Source organism: Carettochelys insculpta, chromosome 14 (assembly GCF_033958435.1).
Source record: "Carettochelys insculpta isolate YL-2023 chromosome 14, ASM3395843v1, whole genome shotgun sequence".
In the NCBI taxonomy this organism is placed as follows: domain Eukaryota; kingdom Metazoa; phylum Chordata; order Testudines; family Carettochelyidae; genus Carettochelys; species Carettochelys insculpta.
In genome coordinates, this window is record NC_134150.1 from 315,964 (window position 1) to 330,788 (window position 14,825).

Genomic DNA, 14,825 nt, shown 5'->3' on the forward strand with positions numbered 1-14,825 from the left:
TGTTATACTCCGGGTCCTTGCCAAAGGTGGGAAGGAAACGTCACTTAGTGGATCATTTCACTTGATCCCAACTTCCCTCCCTTCAGAAGAGTTGGACTTGACTGCTGTTGATAAACAGGACTAAAGAAAGTCATCTTTCCTCAGTTTAGTTTATTCACTACTTTACCTAAGCTGCCTGGCTTCCGCATAGATGCCTTAATAATCACAGTGGGAAGTGTATTGATTTGAAACTGGTGAGTCTAAAATAAACATCCAATAGCAGCAGTTAAACACTTTGGACTCTTTCTTACTAACCAGAATGACACTTCTTTCTCCTGTCTCTTTCCTTCCAGGGGCTGTGTCATCGGACCAACATTTCATTTCAATGTATCATCCTTAAATTTTGGTGATGTCCCCTTTGGTGAGTATATTTTTCTTAGTTGCCAGTTGTAGATGAAGTCCTACTGCAATATTAAAATGAAACATTTTAGTGCAAGAGCCTTCCCTGCATGACAGCCTTTGTGTAAAGCTTTGGAGTACTGAAACAAGCTCTGTTTCATAGAGACAGGTGATTTTTTAAAATAAATAAAAGAAGAAATCCACATTGCAAAACAAGCACAGAGAACTATTTGCTGATGTAACAAAGGACCAGGGAGGCAATACCAATAACTGAACCTGAAAGGATCCAAATTTCCCACACAGCATTTGGGCAGCTCTTATTGAGAAATGCATGCACATCAATGAAACCAAGTTCTGAAAAGAAACTAGAAAGTATTGGATTTCATCAGGGGTGACAGGAAACCTGCAGCACCATCTGAAAAGAGGGAGAGGAGTTTCAGGCTTGTTAAAGTTTTTGATTGGTGAGCAACCGCTAGGAGATCTCAAGTTACATCACTTTATATGATGTACTAACAATGGACTCAGTCAGAGTTTTATGATAAGGAGTAATGTGAGCTCTTTGTATTCCATTTCCCATATGGAGATTTCAAATAGGGGACGCTGTTGTTGTAGCTAATGTAAATATTACACAGTATCCAGGAGTGGCTGATATTTTAGTTTTTGTTTTTTAACATTGCCCTTGACAGCAGAGTGACTAGAAATGGTCTTGTCTCAGAAGGAGAAAGGGGTGGGAGAGCAGACCTAACTGCTCTATGTATATCTAAAGAGTTAGGCCTAGTTATAATAGGAGATAAAGTCAAATTTAAGGTACTATTGTCGATTTTAAAAACTCTACATCTACACCTCAGCACTCAGAAAGTCAATTCTAAGCGGCTATAACGCTGACTTCTGTACTGCTGACTTCCCAACAAAGTTACTGGAATTATTGAATTTGCAATGTCGAGCAAAAACAAACAAGCAGTCATGTAGCACTTAAAGACTAACAAAATAATTTTAGGTGATGAGCTTTCATGGGGAAGACACATTTCTTCAGGTCTGGAGATATACAGTACAGCACTGATGGTTTTATAACACAGAGATCCAAAAAAATTGGGAAAAAGCCCACTGACAAATCAGATACGTAGAGCTGAAAAGCAAAAGTAGCACTTTAAAGACTAACAAAATAATTTATTAGGTGAGCTTTCGTGGAACAGACCCATTTCTTCAGACCATAGCCAGACCAGAACAGACTCAATATTTAGGTATGGCTATGGTCTGAAGAAGTGGGTCTGTTCCACGAAAGCTCACCTAATAAATTATTTTGTTAGTCTTTAAAGTGCTACTTTACTGCTTTTTTGTTTTGATAGTATGTAGACTAGCACGGCTTTCTCTCTGTTAATAATAGAGCTGAAAGTGTGGGAGGGAGGTCTCAAAGGGTGTGGGGAGGGGAGTGAAATACCAAGTGTCCTGCCTGAGATCTCTACGAATATCAAAGAGAGGGAAGCTGTCTTTGTAATACATGAGGTAATTTCTGTCTCTATTAAGGCCAAGCCTCAACTTATCGAATTTGAGCATAAACTGCAATTCATACATTTCCCTTGGTAATTTGCTGTTGAAGTCTCTTTGTTGCAAGATGCATATTCTCAGGTGTTTGACAGTATGGCCCACTCTACTGAAATGCTTACTGACAGGTTTATGTGTGTTCAGATTCCTAATGTATGCTTTGTGTCCATTCATTCTTTGGTGAAGTGATTGTCCACTCTGTACAATATACATAGCAGAGGGGCATTGCTGGCACATGATGGCATATATAACATTGGTTGAGGTACAGGAGAATGAGCCCCTAATCCTATAATTAACGTGATTAGGTCCAGTTATGGTATCTCCAGAATGAATATATGGACAAAGTTGGTAAATAAGCCCAAAACCCTCAGCCTGTCATGTGCTTCAGCCCCTTAATCATTTTTATTGCCCTCCACTGATCCTGCTCCAGCATGTGCATGTCCTTTTTATACTGGGGGGCCCAAAACTGGACACTATTCCAGATGTGGCCTCACCAGTGCCGAATAGAGGGGAATGACCACTTCTCTAAATCTGCTTGCAGTGCTTCTCCTAATGCACCTTAATATGCCATTAGCCTTCTTGGCTACAAGGATATACTCTTTACTCATACCCAGCCTTTCATCCACCATAACCCCTAGGTCCCTTTCAGTTGTACTGCTGCTTAGCCAGTCAGTCCCCAGCCAATAACAATGCTTGGGATTCTTCCGTCCCAAGTGCAGGACTCTACACTTGTCCTTGTTGAACCGCATCAGATGTCTTTTGGCCCAATCCTCCAATTTATCCAGGTCACTTTGGATCCTATCTCTACCCTCTAATGTATCTGCCTTTCCCCCTAGCTTAGTGTTGTCTGCAAACTTGCTGAGGGTGCAATCCAGTCCGTCATCCAGGTCATTAATAAAGATGTTGAACAACATCGGTCCCAGAACCGAGCCTTCGGACATTCCATTTGAAACCAACTGCCAGCCAGACATTGAGCCATTAACTACTACCCGTTGGGCCCACCATTTTGGATCTGCTCAGCTTGTAATTAAAAATCTCCTTACTGGAGTCCTGGGTACTCGTGTAGGGCTTCATAAACCAAGGGAACAAGGTGTAAACATTATCACCAAAAATCACTATGGGTATTTCCATGCCCTCAATGTTAATTTTCTGGTCTGGAAAGAGAATACTGCTTTGGAGCTTTCTAAACAGATGAGAATTCCTAAATATTCTCACGTCATGCACCCTTCCCAACTACCCCATGTTGATATCGGTGAAACGACCTTTGTAATCCAACAATGCCTGCAACACCATAGAGAAGTACCCCTTGTGGTTAATGTACTCTGAGGATTGGTGGTCCGGTGCCAGGATGGGGATGTGCATTCCATCTATGGCCCCACCACATTTAGGGAACCCCCTGGCAGCAAATCCATCCACTATCTGCTGCAAATTCTCCAGTGTCGCAGTCTTTCACAGGAGACGCATGTTGATTGCCTTGGCTACCTGTATGATGACAGCCCCCACCATAGATTTGCCCACTCCAAATTGATTGCCCACTGACTGGTAGCTGTCTGATATTGCAGACTTCTAAAGAGCAATTGCCACATACTTCTCGACTTTCAAAGCAGGTCTCATTCTGGTATTGCCGCGCTTCAGGGCAGGAGGCAGAAGTTCACAAATTTCCTTGAAAGTGGCCTTAGGCATGTGGAAGTTTTGCAGTCGGAGTAAGGATGCATCCTTGTTTGATGCCGCTCCTGATGCTGAAAACATCCAATAATGTGCCGTCATATTGGATGGTTCCTCTCATGTCTTCGTGGAAAGACTGGATCATCTTGAGTAACCGTGGTGAACAGCCTATCTTGTGGAGCAGTTTGAACAGTCCATCCCTGCTGACCAAGTCGAAGGCCTTCGTTGGGTTGATGAAGGCAATGTAGAGTGGCTTCCTCTGCTCCCTGCATTTCTCCTGCAGCTGCCTCAGATGGAAGACCATGTCGATGGTAGAGCTCTCTGTGCGAAATTTGCACTGTGATTCAGGATACACCCTGTCAGCAATCTTCTGGAGTCTGCCAAGGATGACGCGAGTGAACAGTTTACCAGTGATGCTTAGGAGGGAGATTTCACAGTAATTGTTGAAGTCGCTTCTGTCTCCTTTGTTCTTAAAGAAGATTACAATGTTGGTGTCCCAGATAACTGTGGAACCTCACCCTCTCTCCAGTACAGCACAGCAGCTCATGTAGGGGTTCCAGGAGTGTGTCCGCGGCACACTTGATTACCTTTGGTGGTATACCATCCTGGCCTGGGGCCTTTCCTACTGTAGTGCTGTCAATAGCTTTCTTCAATTCGACCACAGTTGGTTCCTGGTCCAGCTCGTCCATGACTGACAGGAGCTCTACGGCACTGAGGGCTGTATCAACCACAGTGTTCTTGTCAACTTCTGGCACTGTCCCAGCAACTCCTGCAGCTGAGCTGGTACCAGACGTGGAGGTTGTCCTCTCCTTTGGACTATATCAGTAAAGCCGAGAGGGGGACACTGGTGTCTGGGCAGCCCAGAGTCTCCATAACAAATGCCCAGGCTCGTGCCCGGAGAGGCACTCCGGCATCGCTGAACAGCGTTGCATCAACACGGGAGGCAACAGTTACCGGTTATAAGCTCTTGCTCGATTGGTGTAGAGAATGAGCACCAGGGGTTGCCTTCGATGGTGGGAGGGATCCTCGCATCTCACTGGACAGTCACTGCCCGCCTCAAGCTGGGCAGCCCCCAGCCAATAGGGTACTGTCCCGCCACAGTTCACCTGCCTCGCTGGGTGCGTGAGGCTTAAGGTTCCTGAACCTGACAAGTGACTGAAATTTGGGCACCAGGCAAACCAATAAGAAAATCAACAAGAAATGAGAAACATCAACAATTCAAGCTTGCTTGCTGGAATGTGCGAACCATGCTGACCGGCTTGACTGAAGATCTTCAGGCCATCAGTGACACCCGCAAGACCCCTGTCAATGAGGAACTGAAAAGGCTCCGAGTTGATATCGCTGCACTGCAAGAGACGCGACTTGCAGATTCGGGATCTCTAAAGGAAAAGGACTACACCTTTTTCTGGCAGGGTAAAGCCCAAGATGAACCCAGAGAGTATGGTGTTGGCTTCGCTGTCAGAAACACCCTTCTACAAATGGTTGATTTAGTCATGGGCGGATCAGAAAGACTTCTTCAGATCACGCTTCAAACGTGCGCCGGTCCTGTCCACCTGATCAGCGCTTATGCCCCAACCCTGTACGCCACACCAGAAGTAAAAGACAAGTTCTATGACATGCTTAGTGCTGCTGTAGCACAAATACCTGCTCGTGAACAACTGTACATCTTGGGTGACTTCAATGCAAGAGTCGGAGCTGATTGGGCCTCATGGCCTTCCTGCTTAGGACACTTCGGTGTGGGAAAAATGAATGAAAATGGACAGCGTCTCCTTGAACTGTGCACGTACCACAATCTGTGCATCACAAACACATTCTTCCGAACGAAGCCACAGCACAGAGTGTTGGGGAGACACCCACACTCAAAGCACTGGCATCAACTAGATGTGGTCATCACTAGGTGTAACAACCTCAAAAACGTCCTTCTGACACGCAGCTATCATAGTGCTGACTGCGATACAGATCACTCGCTAGTTTGCTCCAAACTCAAGCTGAGACCCAAGAAGCTGTACCACTGTAAACCTGCTGGAAGGCCCCGCATTGACGCCAGAAAGACGGCAAACTCGGAGAAAGCTGAAAAGTTTAGAGACACCCTCCAGGAAAATCTGCGCAGCGGCCATGGGGGTGTCGATGCAACATCCAGATGGCAACATCTGAGGGATACAGTTTACAACACGGCCTTGTCGGTGTTTGGAAGAAGAGCTAGAAACACGAATGACTGGTTCGAAGCTAACTCTGATGAGATGATTCCAGTCATTGAAAAGAAGTGTGCTGCACTCCTGCAGTACAAACTCTCACCGAGCCAGAGTACCCAGCAAGCGCTTAGAGAGGCCAGAAGAACAGTACAGCAGACAGCCAGGCGCTGTGCCAACAACCACTGGCTCCAGTTATGCAGCAGCATCCAGACCTGTGCCGACTTTGGTAATCTCAGAGGAATGTACGAGGGTATGAAGAAGGCATTAGGATCCACCCAGAACAAGATGGCACCTCTGAAATCCAAATCTGGTGAAGTCATCGCTCACAAAGCTAAACAGATGGAGCGCTGGGTCGAGCACTACTCCGAGCTGTACTCACGAGAATGTTGTGGTTGACGCAGCCCTCGATGCCGTCGAGCTCCTACCAGTAATGGACTAACTGGATCAAGAACCGACTGTGGATGAACTGAAGGCAGCCATCGACAGCATTGCAGCAGGAAAGGCCCCTGGTCAGGATGGTATACCACCAGAGGTAATCAAATGTGCCGCAGACACACTCCTGGAACCCCTGCATGAGCTGGTGTGCCTGTGCTGGAAAGAGGGTGAGGTTCCACAGGATATGCGTGACGCTAACATTGTAACGATGTATAAGAACAAAGGAGACAGAAGCGACTGCAACAGCTACCGTGGAATCTCCCTCCTAAGCGTCACTGGTAAACTGTTCGCTTGCGTCATCCTTGGCAGACTCCAGAAGATTGCTGAGAGGGTGTACCCCGAATCGCAGTGCAGATTCCGTGCAGAGAGGTCTACCGTTGACATGGTCTTCTCTCTAAGGCAGCTGCAGGAGAAGTGCAGGGAGCAGAGAAAGCCACTCTATATAGCCTTCATCGACTTGACCAAGGCTTTTGACTTGGTCAGCAGGGATGGTCTGTTCAAACTGCTCCACAAGATAGGCTGTCCTCCACGGTTACTCAAGATGATCCAGTCGTTCCACAAAAACATGAGGAACCATCCAATATGACGGCGCATTATCGGATGCTTTCAGAATCAGGAGCAGTGTCAAACAAGGATGCGTGCTTGCTCCGACATTGTTCGGGATCTTCTTCGCACTCCTCCTGAAGCATGCCTTTGGATCTTCAACAGAGGGCATCTTGCTGCACACAAGATCTGATGGGAAACTCTTTAACCTTGCAAGGCTGAGAGCTAAGACTAAGGTGCGAGAAGTCCTCATCAGAGACGTGATGTTCACAGAAGATGTTGCTGTAGTGTCTCACACAGAAGACCAGCTTCAAAAACTGCTGGATCGGTTCTCCAAAGCGTGCAAGGACTTTGGGCTTACCATCAGCCTAAAGAAGACAAATGTACTTGGTCAAGATGTTGCTGAATCCCCATCAATCAGCATTGACAAATATACGTTAGAGGTTGTCCACGAGTACGTTTACCTTGGGTCCACCGTCACTGACACCCTGTCGTTGGACACTGAGCTAAATAGGAGGATCGGAAAAGTGGCCACAACTCTGTCCAGACTCGGCAAGAGAGTGTGGAATAACAACAAGCTGTACACTCACACCAAAATGCAAGTCTACAGAGCCTGCATCCTCAGCACCCTCCTTTATGGCAGCGAGACTTGGACCCTGTATGCCCGCCAGGAAAAGAGGCTGAACGTCTTCCACTTGCGCTGCCTCAGGCACATCCTTGGAATATCATGGAAGGACAGAGTTACCAACACAGCCGTCTTCGAGCAAGCTGGAATCCCAACCATGCACACCCTCCTCAGGCAGCGTCGACTCTGCTGGCTTGGCCACGTCCACAGGATGAACGATGGAAGGATTCCAAAAGACATCATGTATGGTGAGCTAGCCTCTGGCAAAAGACCCCCCGGACGCCCCCAGTTGCGCTACAAAGATGTCTGCAAGAGAGACCTCAGAGAGGTAGACATCGAGCTGGACAACTGGGAAGAACTAGCAGATGACCACAGCAGATGGAGGCAGGGGTTACACAAGGGCCTTCAGAAGGGCGAGTTGAAGATCAGACAGCTAACAGAGAAGAAGCGAGCACACAGAAAGCACAATAAGGACTTGCCAGACACCCACTACATCTTCAAGAGATGCAGCAAGGACTGTCACTCTCGTGTGGGTCTTTATAGTCACAATAGACACTGTAAATGAAGTCTTAAATTGAAACTTTAAAGGGCGCGATCCATAGTCTGTGCAGAGTGAAGGATGCCTACTACTACAGCTCGGAGTAGTGGTCGACCCATTGCTCCATCTGTTTGGCTTTGTCAGTGATGACTTCACCAGATTTGGATTTCAGAGGTGCCATCTTGTTCTGGGTGGGTCCTATTGCCTTCTTGATGCCCTTGTGCATTCCCCTGAGATTACCAGAGTCAGCACAGGTCTGGATGCTGCTGCGTAGCTTGAGCCAGCAGTTGTTGGCACAGCGCCTGGCTGTCTGCTGTACTGTTTTTCTGGCTGCTCTGAGTGCTTGCAGGGTACTCTGGCTCATGAGCGTTTGTGCTCCAGGAGTGCAGCATGCTTCTTTTCGATGGCTGGAATCATCTCATCGAAGTTAGCTTTGAATCAGTCATTTGTGTTTCTAGCTCTTCTTCCAAACACCGAGAAGGCCATGTTGTAAATTGTATCCCTCAGATGCTGCCATCTGGATGTCACATCGGCATCCCCAGAGCTGCTACGCAGATTCTCGTCGAGGGTCACTCTGAACTTTTTGGCTCTGTCTGAGTTTGCTGTCTTTCTGGCATCAATGCGGGGCCTTCCAGTTGGTTTAGAGTGGTACAGCTTCTTGGATCTCACCTTGAGTTTGGAGCAAACTAGCGAGTGATCTGTATCTCAGTTGGCACTATGATAGCTGCGTGTCAGAAGGACGTTTTTGAGGTTATCACGTCTAGTGATGACCACGTCTAGTTGATACCAGTGTTTCGAACGTGGGTGTCTCCATGACACTCTGTGCTGTTGCTTGGTTTGGAATAATGTGTTTGTGATGCACAGATTGTGGTATGTGCAAAGTTCAAGAAGATGCTGTCCATTTTCATTAATTTTTCCCACACCAAAGTAGCCTACACAGGAAGGCCATGAGTCATGATCGGCTCCAACTCTCTCACTGAAGTCACCCAAAAAGTACAGTTGTTCATAAGCAGGTATTTGTACTATGGCAGCACTAAGCACGTCATAGAACTTGTCTTTTACTTCTGGTGTGGCGTATAGGGTTGGAGTGCAAGCGCTGATCAGGTGGACAGGACCGGCACAAGTTGGAAGTATGACCTGAAGGAGTCTTTCTGATCCGCCCATGACTAATTCCACCATTTGTAGAAGGGTGTTTCTGGTGGCAAAGCTGACACCATGCTCCCTGGGTTCTTCTTGGGCTGTACCCTGGCAGAAAAAGGTGTAGTCCTTTTCCTTTAGAGATCCTGAATCTGCAAGTCGCGTCTCTTGCAGAGCAGCAATGTCAGCTTGGAGCCTCTTCAGTTACTCATTGATGACAGTGGTCTTTCGGGTGTTGCTGATGTCCTGAAGATCTTCAGTCAAACTGGTCTGTGTGGTCTGCAAATTCCAGCAAGCAAGCTTAAAATTTTGATGGTTTCCTTTTCTTGTTTTTCTTATTGGTTTGCCTGGTGCTCAAATTTCAGTCACTTGTCAGGTATGGGAACCTTAAGCCTCATGCACGCAGTGAGGCAGGTGAACTGTGGCAGGACAGTACCCTACTGGCTGGGGGCTGCCCAGCTTGAGGCGGGCGGTGACTGTCCAGTGAGGTGCGATGATCTTTCCCACCGTCAAAGGCAACCCCTGGCGCTCGTTCTCTACGCCAGTCGAGCAAGAACGTATAACCGGTATCTGTTACCTCCCATGTTGGTTCAACGCTGTTAAGCGATGCTGGAGTACCTCTCCTGGCGTGAGCCTGGGCAATTTTTTTTTTTTCTTTTGGAACCCTGGGCTGCCCAGACACCAGTGTCCCACCACTCGGCTTGACTGATATAGTCCAAAGGAGAGGATAACCTCTACGTTTGGTACCAGCTCAGCTGCAGCAGTTGCTGGGTCAATGCCAGAAGTTGGCACAGAACCGCCTTAGGACTCTCCTCCAGATTTTCTGTCAGGGTTTACTCCCTTAGCCTTGCTCCTTCCCAGGATAACCCACAAGGCAGTGGGGCATGGAGAATGTGGGTAACGATCCCATTACCTCTTGCACCTCCCTGGCACCACGTATCCCCATAGCTCCCCGTTTCCTGACGACCTCTTCACCTCCCCAGGACCCTCCTCCCCACCCCTCTGCCTCCCATCAGCTATCATCGCCCCGCGATCTGCCCCCCCATCAGCTCTCATCGCCCCTAGGTCCCCCCTCCCCCGGCCTCTCCGCACCCGGCCGCTCGCTGCTGCAGCCCCACGTCCTCCAGAAAGGTGCCGTTCTAGCGGCCCAGGTGTGCCCTGGGTCCCCGTCAGAGCTTCCAACTCTTCTTCTGGCTGTGGCTGCCCCCGGAGCCCCACAGAGCTGCTGTGGGCCGTGTGTGCAGGGATCGCAGGACTGGGCCTGAAAGCCCAGGCAATCTGAGCCGGGCGTGCCACCACCAGCCTCCGTGGGCACCACCATCCACACAGCTGTACCACACACCCCCAAGCCACGTGCCCACCACCAACACCCCTCAGTCTCGCCCCCCGCCCCCTACACTCCCCTAAGCCCACCTGCGTCTCGTTGCCCGCGCTGCACCTTGGGGGCGGTGGGTCCCTCAGCTATTCATACCTACAACCACAGTTTATACTGCAGGAACACCAGTCATGGAACTTTTCCTTGCAAAAAAGCCCGTTGCCAACTTTGTCCACATATCTGTTCTGGAGATACTATCACTGGACCTAACCAAGTTATTCACAGAATCACGGGCACATTCTCATGTTCCTCAACTAACATCCTATATGCCATCATGTGCCAACAATGCCCAGATGCTTTGCATGTTGGACAGACTTCAAACTCTCTTAGACAAAGAGTTAATAGGCATAAAACAAACATAAAAACATTCCTGATCCACAAACCAGTCAGCCACCATTTTAATGGAGTGGGCCATTCTGTTAATGACCTGAAAGTTTGTGTCTTAGTGAAGAGGAATTTTCACAACACTTTGGAAAGAGAGGCTGCTGAACTCTTTTATATTCAAATTTGACGCTTTAACATGTGGTTTGAACCAGGATGGGAATTTTTTAGGTCATTGTAGGGACTCTTTTGCATACTTGGCTTAATCTAATTCTTGACTCCCTCCCCCCAGCCTTCTGCCCCTCTACTCTCTGATTTGCTCACCTTGATCATGTTTTTCTGATTTGTCCACCTTGATTACTATTTTTGGTTCTCTGTGTCTTAAATGATGAGTCTGTTCTGGTGTGGCTATGGTTTAAAGAAGTGGGTCTGTCCCACGGAAGCTCATCACCTAATAAATTATTTTGTTTGTCTGTAAAGTGCTACTGGACTGCTTTTTTGTCTTGATAGTATATAGACTAGCACAGCTGTCTCTCTGTTATTATTTAAGGTATTTAGAGATAAATGACTGCACTTTGTTGTTGTGGGTGGTTGCCTGGGAAAGGTTTGTGTTGAGCAGGGTGAGCTGCATCCCAAAAAGTTTGAGAACCACTGTTCTAAGTAGTTTCTGATCCTTAATTTAATTACCAACCCTCTCTTATCTAAACCCCCCCACACTCTTCCATTAGTGCCCTCTAAATAAAAATATTCCCTATTGTGAAAAGTGCTTTGTTTATTGATTTAACGTGCTTTGGGGTTGGGTAGGTGGTGATAGTTGCCTCATGGTTTATGTAGAGTTTCATAAACAGCAAGGAAACAGCCTGGTGCGGGGGTGCCAGGTAACACCCTTCACACTCATTCACAAATATGGTTTTCAAGGCATCTCTGATTTTCAGTGCATCTTTCTGGGCTTTCCTGTTTTCCCTTGGGGTCAGCTGGTGATAATTTCTTGATAGGACATCTGCCTCGATACTGCCCACCCCCCCAGACAGACATGAAACTTGCCCCCCTCACCTTGCAAATGTTATGAAGAAATACAGCAGGTCCCAATGACCATGGTAATGTTCACTTCACTGAGATCTAAGCAGGTCAGAAGGCACCTAAACCTTTCTTTTAAATAGTCAAAGGCACAGTCTATCACCGTTCTGGATCTGTTCAGCTTGTAGTTAGAAAGCTCTTTACTGGAGTCCAGGGCACCTTTGTAATCCACCAATGCCTGCAACACCATAGAGAAGTGCCCCTTGTGGTTAATGTACTCTGAGGCTTGTTGGTCTGGTGCCAGGATGAGGATGTGCATTCCATCTGTGGCCCCACCACAGTTAGGGAACCCCATGGCAGCAAATCCATCCACTACCTCCTGCAAATTTCCCAGAGTTACAGTCTTCCACAGGAGAAGCATGTTGATTGTCTTGGCTACCTGTATGATGACAGCCCCCACCGTTGATTGCCTACTGACTGGTAGCTGTCTGGCCTTGCAAACTTCTGAAGAGCAATTGCCACACACTTCTCGACTATCAAAGCAGGTCTCATTCTGGTATTGCTGCGCTTCAGGGTGGGAGACAGAAGTTCACAAATTTCCTTGAAAGTGACCTTATGCACGTAGAAGTTTTGCAGCCACCGCTGGTTATCCCGTGATTGCAAAATAACACAATTTTTGCCCCAGGGGCACAAGCTGGGAGAAGCACTTCTACAGAACTCACATGCCACACAAATCCTGTGCAGTGAAGAGCTCTGCCTTCTCCTATACAAAACTTGCTGGGGAGCTGCAGCCTCCCTAACTGGCATCCCGGCTGAGTTAGCATTTAAAATTTGTGTGAGTGCAAGTGCTGCAAAATTCATCTTATTTATAATTAAGAAGCAATCCCGTGAGTGTCTGATTTACAGTGGAAAAACTAGAAGAACCAACCTTAGTTCCTTTACACTTTGACAAAGCAAATGGAAACTTAAGCAATCACTATGGCTATTATTTCCTGAACAACAGCACCAGTTCCTGATAATGTGATTCAGGGTAGGCAGACTTCCAACACTCCTGGTTAGAACCCAATCAGCAGAAAAAGGAGTGATCAGACTTGGGTATGCCTTGTGGGGAGCAGCAGCATTTTCAGTAGGTAGCAGGAGAGCAGCAGCTTTACTCATATTCATCACTAATGATCCAGCCCTGCTTTTAGTGAAGCCAGCTGAAGTTTCACCATCAACTGAGAAAAGGACCCTGTCCTAGGCAAAGTCTACACTGGTGCTTTCCCAGTGCTGTTATCTACTCCTCTCATGGAGGTGGTTTACATAGTGTGCTGGAAGAACTCTCTCCTTGCACTCCTGTCATGGCCACATTTTCACTTTAAAACGTGGCTGCACTTTAATTTTACAAGTGTAGTTAAAGCCTGAGATAAAGACAAACTTCCAGTGGAAGGATCTTTCCATGGTGCTGCAGTTTCCAGCTTCATCATTCTGATTCTTTTGCTACTCTTTTTCACAATGAGTAGTACCATGTGCTGTGATTTATTTATGTATTAAGATAATGGGGTAAAATACTGAGGAAAGGTTAGCAAATCTGTGTCTTACTCCAGTATGCCCATCACGCTGTGTCTAGACGCAGGTTCATAAATAAATAAGTCAGTGCTCGCTTGAAAGAATTTCTCTCAGCTAATGCTGTAATGAAAATCTTTCTACATTTGATATCAAGAACGGTAAATTAGTATTCCCTTGGACTCAGTCTGTGTGATCGATTTACAGGAAGACCAAGTGAAGATTAATAACTTGCTCAGCTTCTCAATTAACTGTGTGTCAGTGTGAAAAGAGCTAAATTCCAAGCACAGTTTTTAGCATTGTGAAATATTCACATTAGAAAACAATAGATAGTTATGCATAAACTCACATTCTGTGATATTCTTTTATAGGGTTTCCTCGGTCTTTATCATGTTGTCTCAGTAACACATCTTTGGTTCCCATGACATTCAACCTTCGCATCCCTGGGGATGGACCTGGGGATCCAAGTGTTACCAGTTTTGTTCAGATCTTGGACATCACAAGAACATCCTGGAGAAAGAGAGCCCAGGGAACTGCCAAGCCAAAAGAATTTTCCATAACACCCTCTAGTGGTACCATCCGCTCTCATGGGCTCTTGGATATCGAGGTACAGTGTATGTCAAGCTACAGTTGTACAGGACAGTCTGATGATTTTCAAAGTTAAAACAAGCCTTTTGTCATGTTTGAGCTTATTGTAATGTGAGTAATCTAAGAGCTTTTCATAATTCCAGTTTTGAGGGTACCCAAGGTGGTGCAGTTAGGCTTCTAAAACTGCAGCATCCAGACTATGAAATTCAACCACAATAGCCACATGCTAATGAGTTTCTAGATGTGGGTTTAGATAACTTCTTACAGCACCTAGAGTTTGATTTAGGATGAACAATAGTAGTCAAAAAGGAATATATAACCAAAAATAGTTCACTATATCTGTCTCCTTTTCACATTCACTCTCCTACAAAGTCTCAGTAAATGCAGTGGTTTCCAGGGGCTATGGGTGGGATGGTGGAGAAAGCACTAAATGTTGAGGTACCCATTAATGATCCCAGCAGCTCTTGGGCCAAGGTTTAATTTCAGTTACACACTGTAAATTTAGAACAACCCTATTTAAGTCAGTAGAGCTTCTCTGAATTTACACTGGTGTAAATGAGTTAAATTTTGCTCCTTGATTTTGAAGCCACAGTTTATTTAATTTGCATGTTTTCAGGAGGTCTGGGTTAAGGGGAGTCTTTTAAGTCTTGCTACCAGGTTGAAGGAGCTAGTATCATCATGAAAGTAACTTATTTTTCCACTTTTGTAACTGAGTTTTAGTCATGTAACACACAAAACAAAGCCTCATTCTAGTGCTAGTGTATGGTATTTGGCTCACATTTCAACTCATAGCCAAAATATGGTATAATTCTTTCATGTTCAGCTACTGTTGAAAAGGATACATTGGATGTAATTGCACCATAACAGTAACGTTGGCTTAAAAATAAAGGTCTTTTTATCAGGAGGAAGTATCAGGAAAAGCTG

General features: G+C 46.4%; 1 protein-coding gene across 6 annotated transcripts in view; it reads left to right on the top strand.

Moving 5' to 3' along the window:
* HYDIN (HYDIN axonemal central pair apparatus protein) overlaps positions 1 to 14,825 on the top strand; it is a 286,881-nt gene that overhangs the window by 78,128 nt on the left and 193,928 nt on the right. For all 6 annotated transcript variants that reach the window (XR_012647429.1, XR_012647430.1, XM_075008458.1 and 3 more), the window contains exons 12-13: positions 333 to 400; positions 13,685 to 13,920. Coding sequence is in view for 4 of the 6 variants with exons in the window: in XM_075008458.1 (XP_074864559.1) it covers positions 333 to 400; positions 13,685 to 13,920 (304 nt within the window). In the remaining 2 variants the exon portion in view is untranslated. The remainder of the gene's footprint in view (positions 1 to 332; positions 401 to 13,684; positions 13,921 to 14,825) is intronic.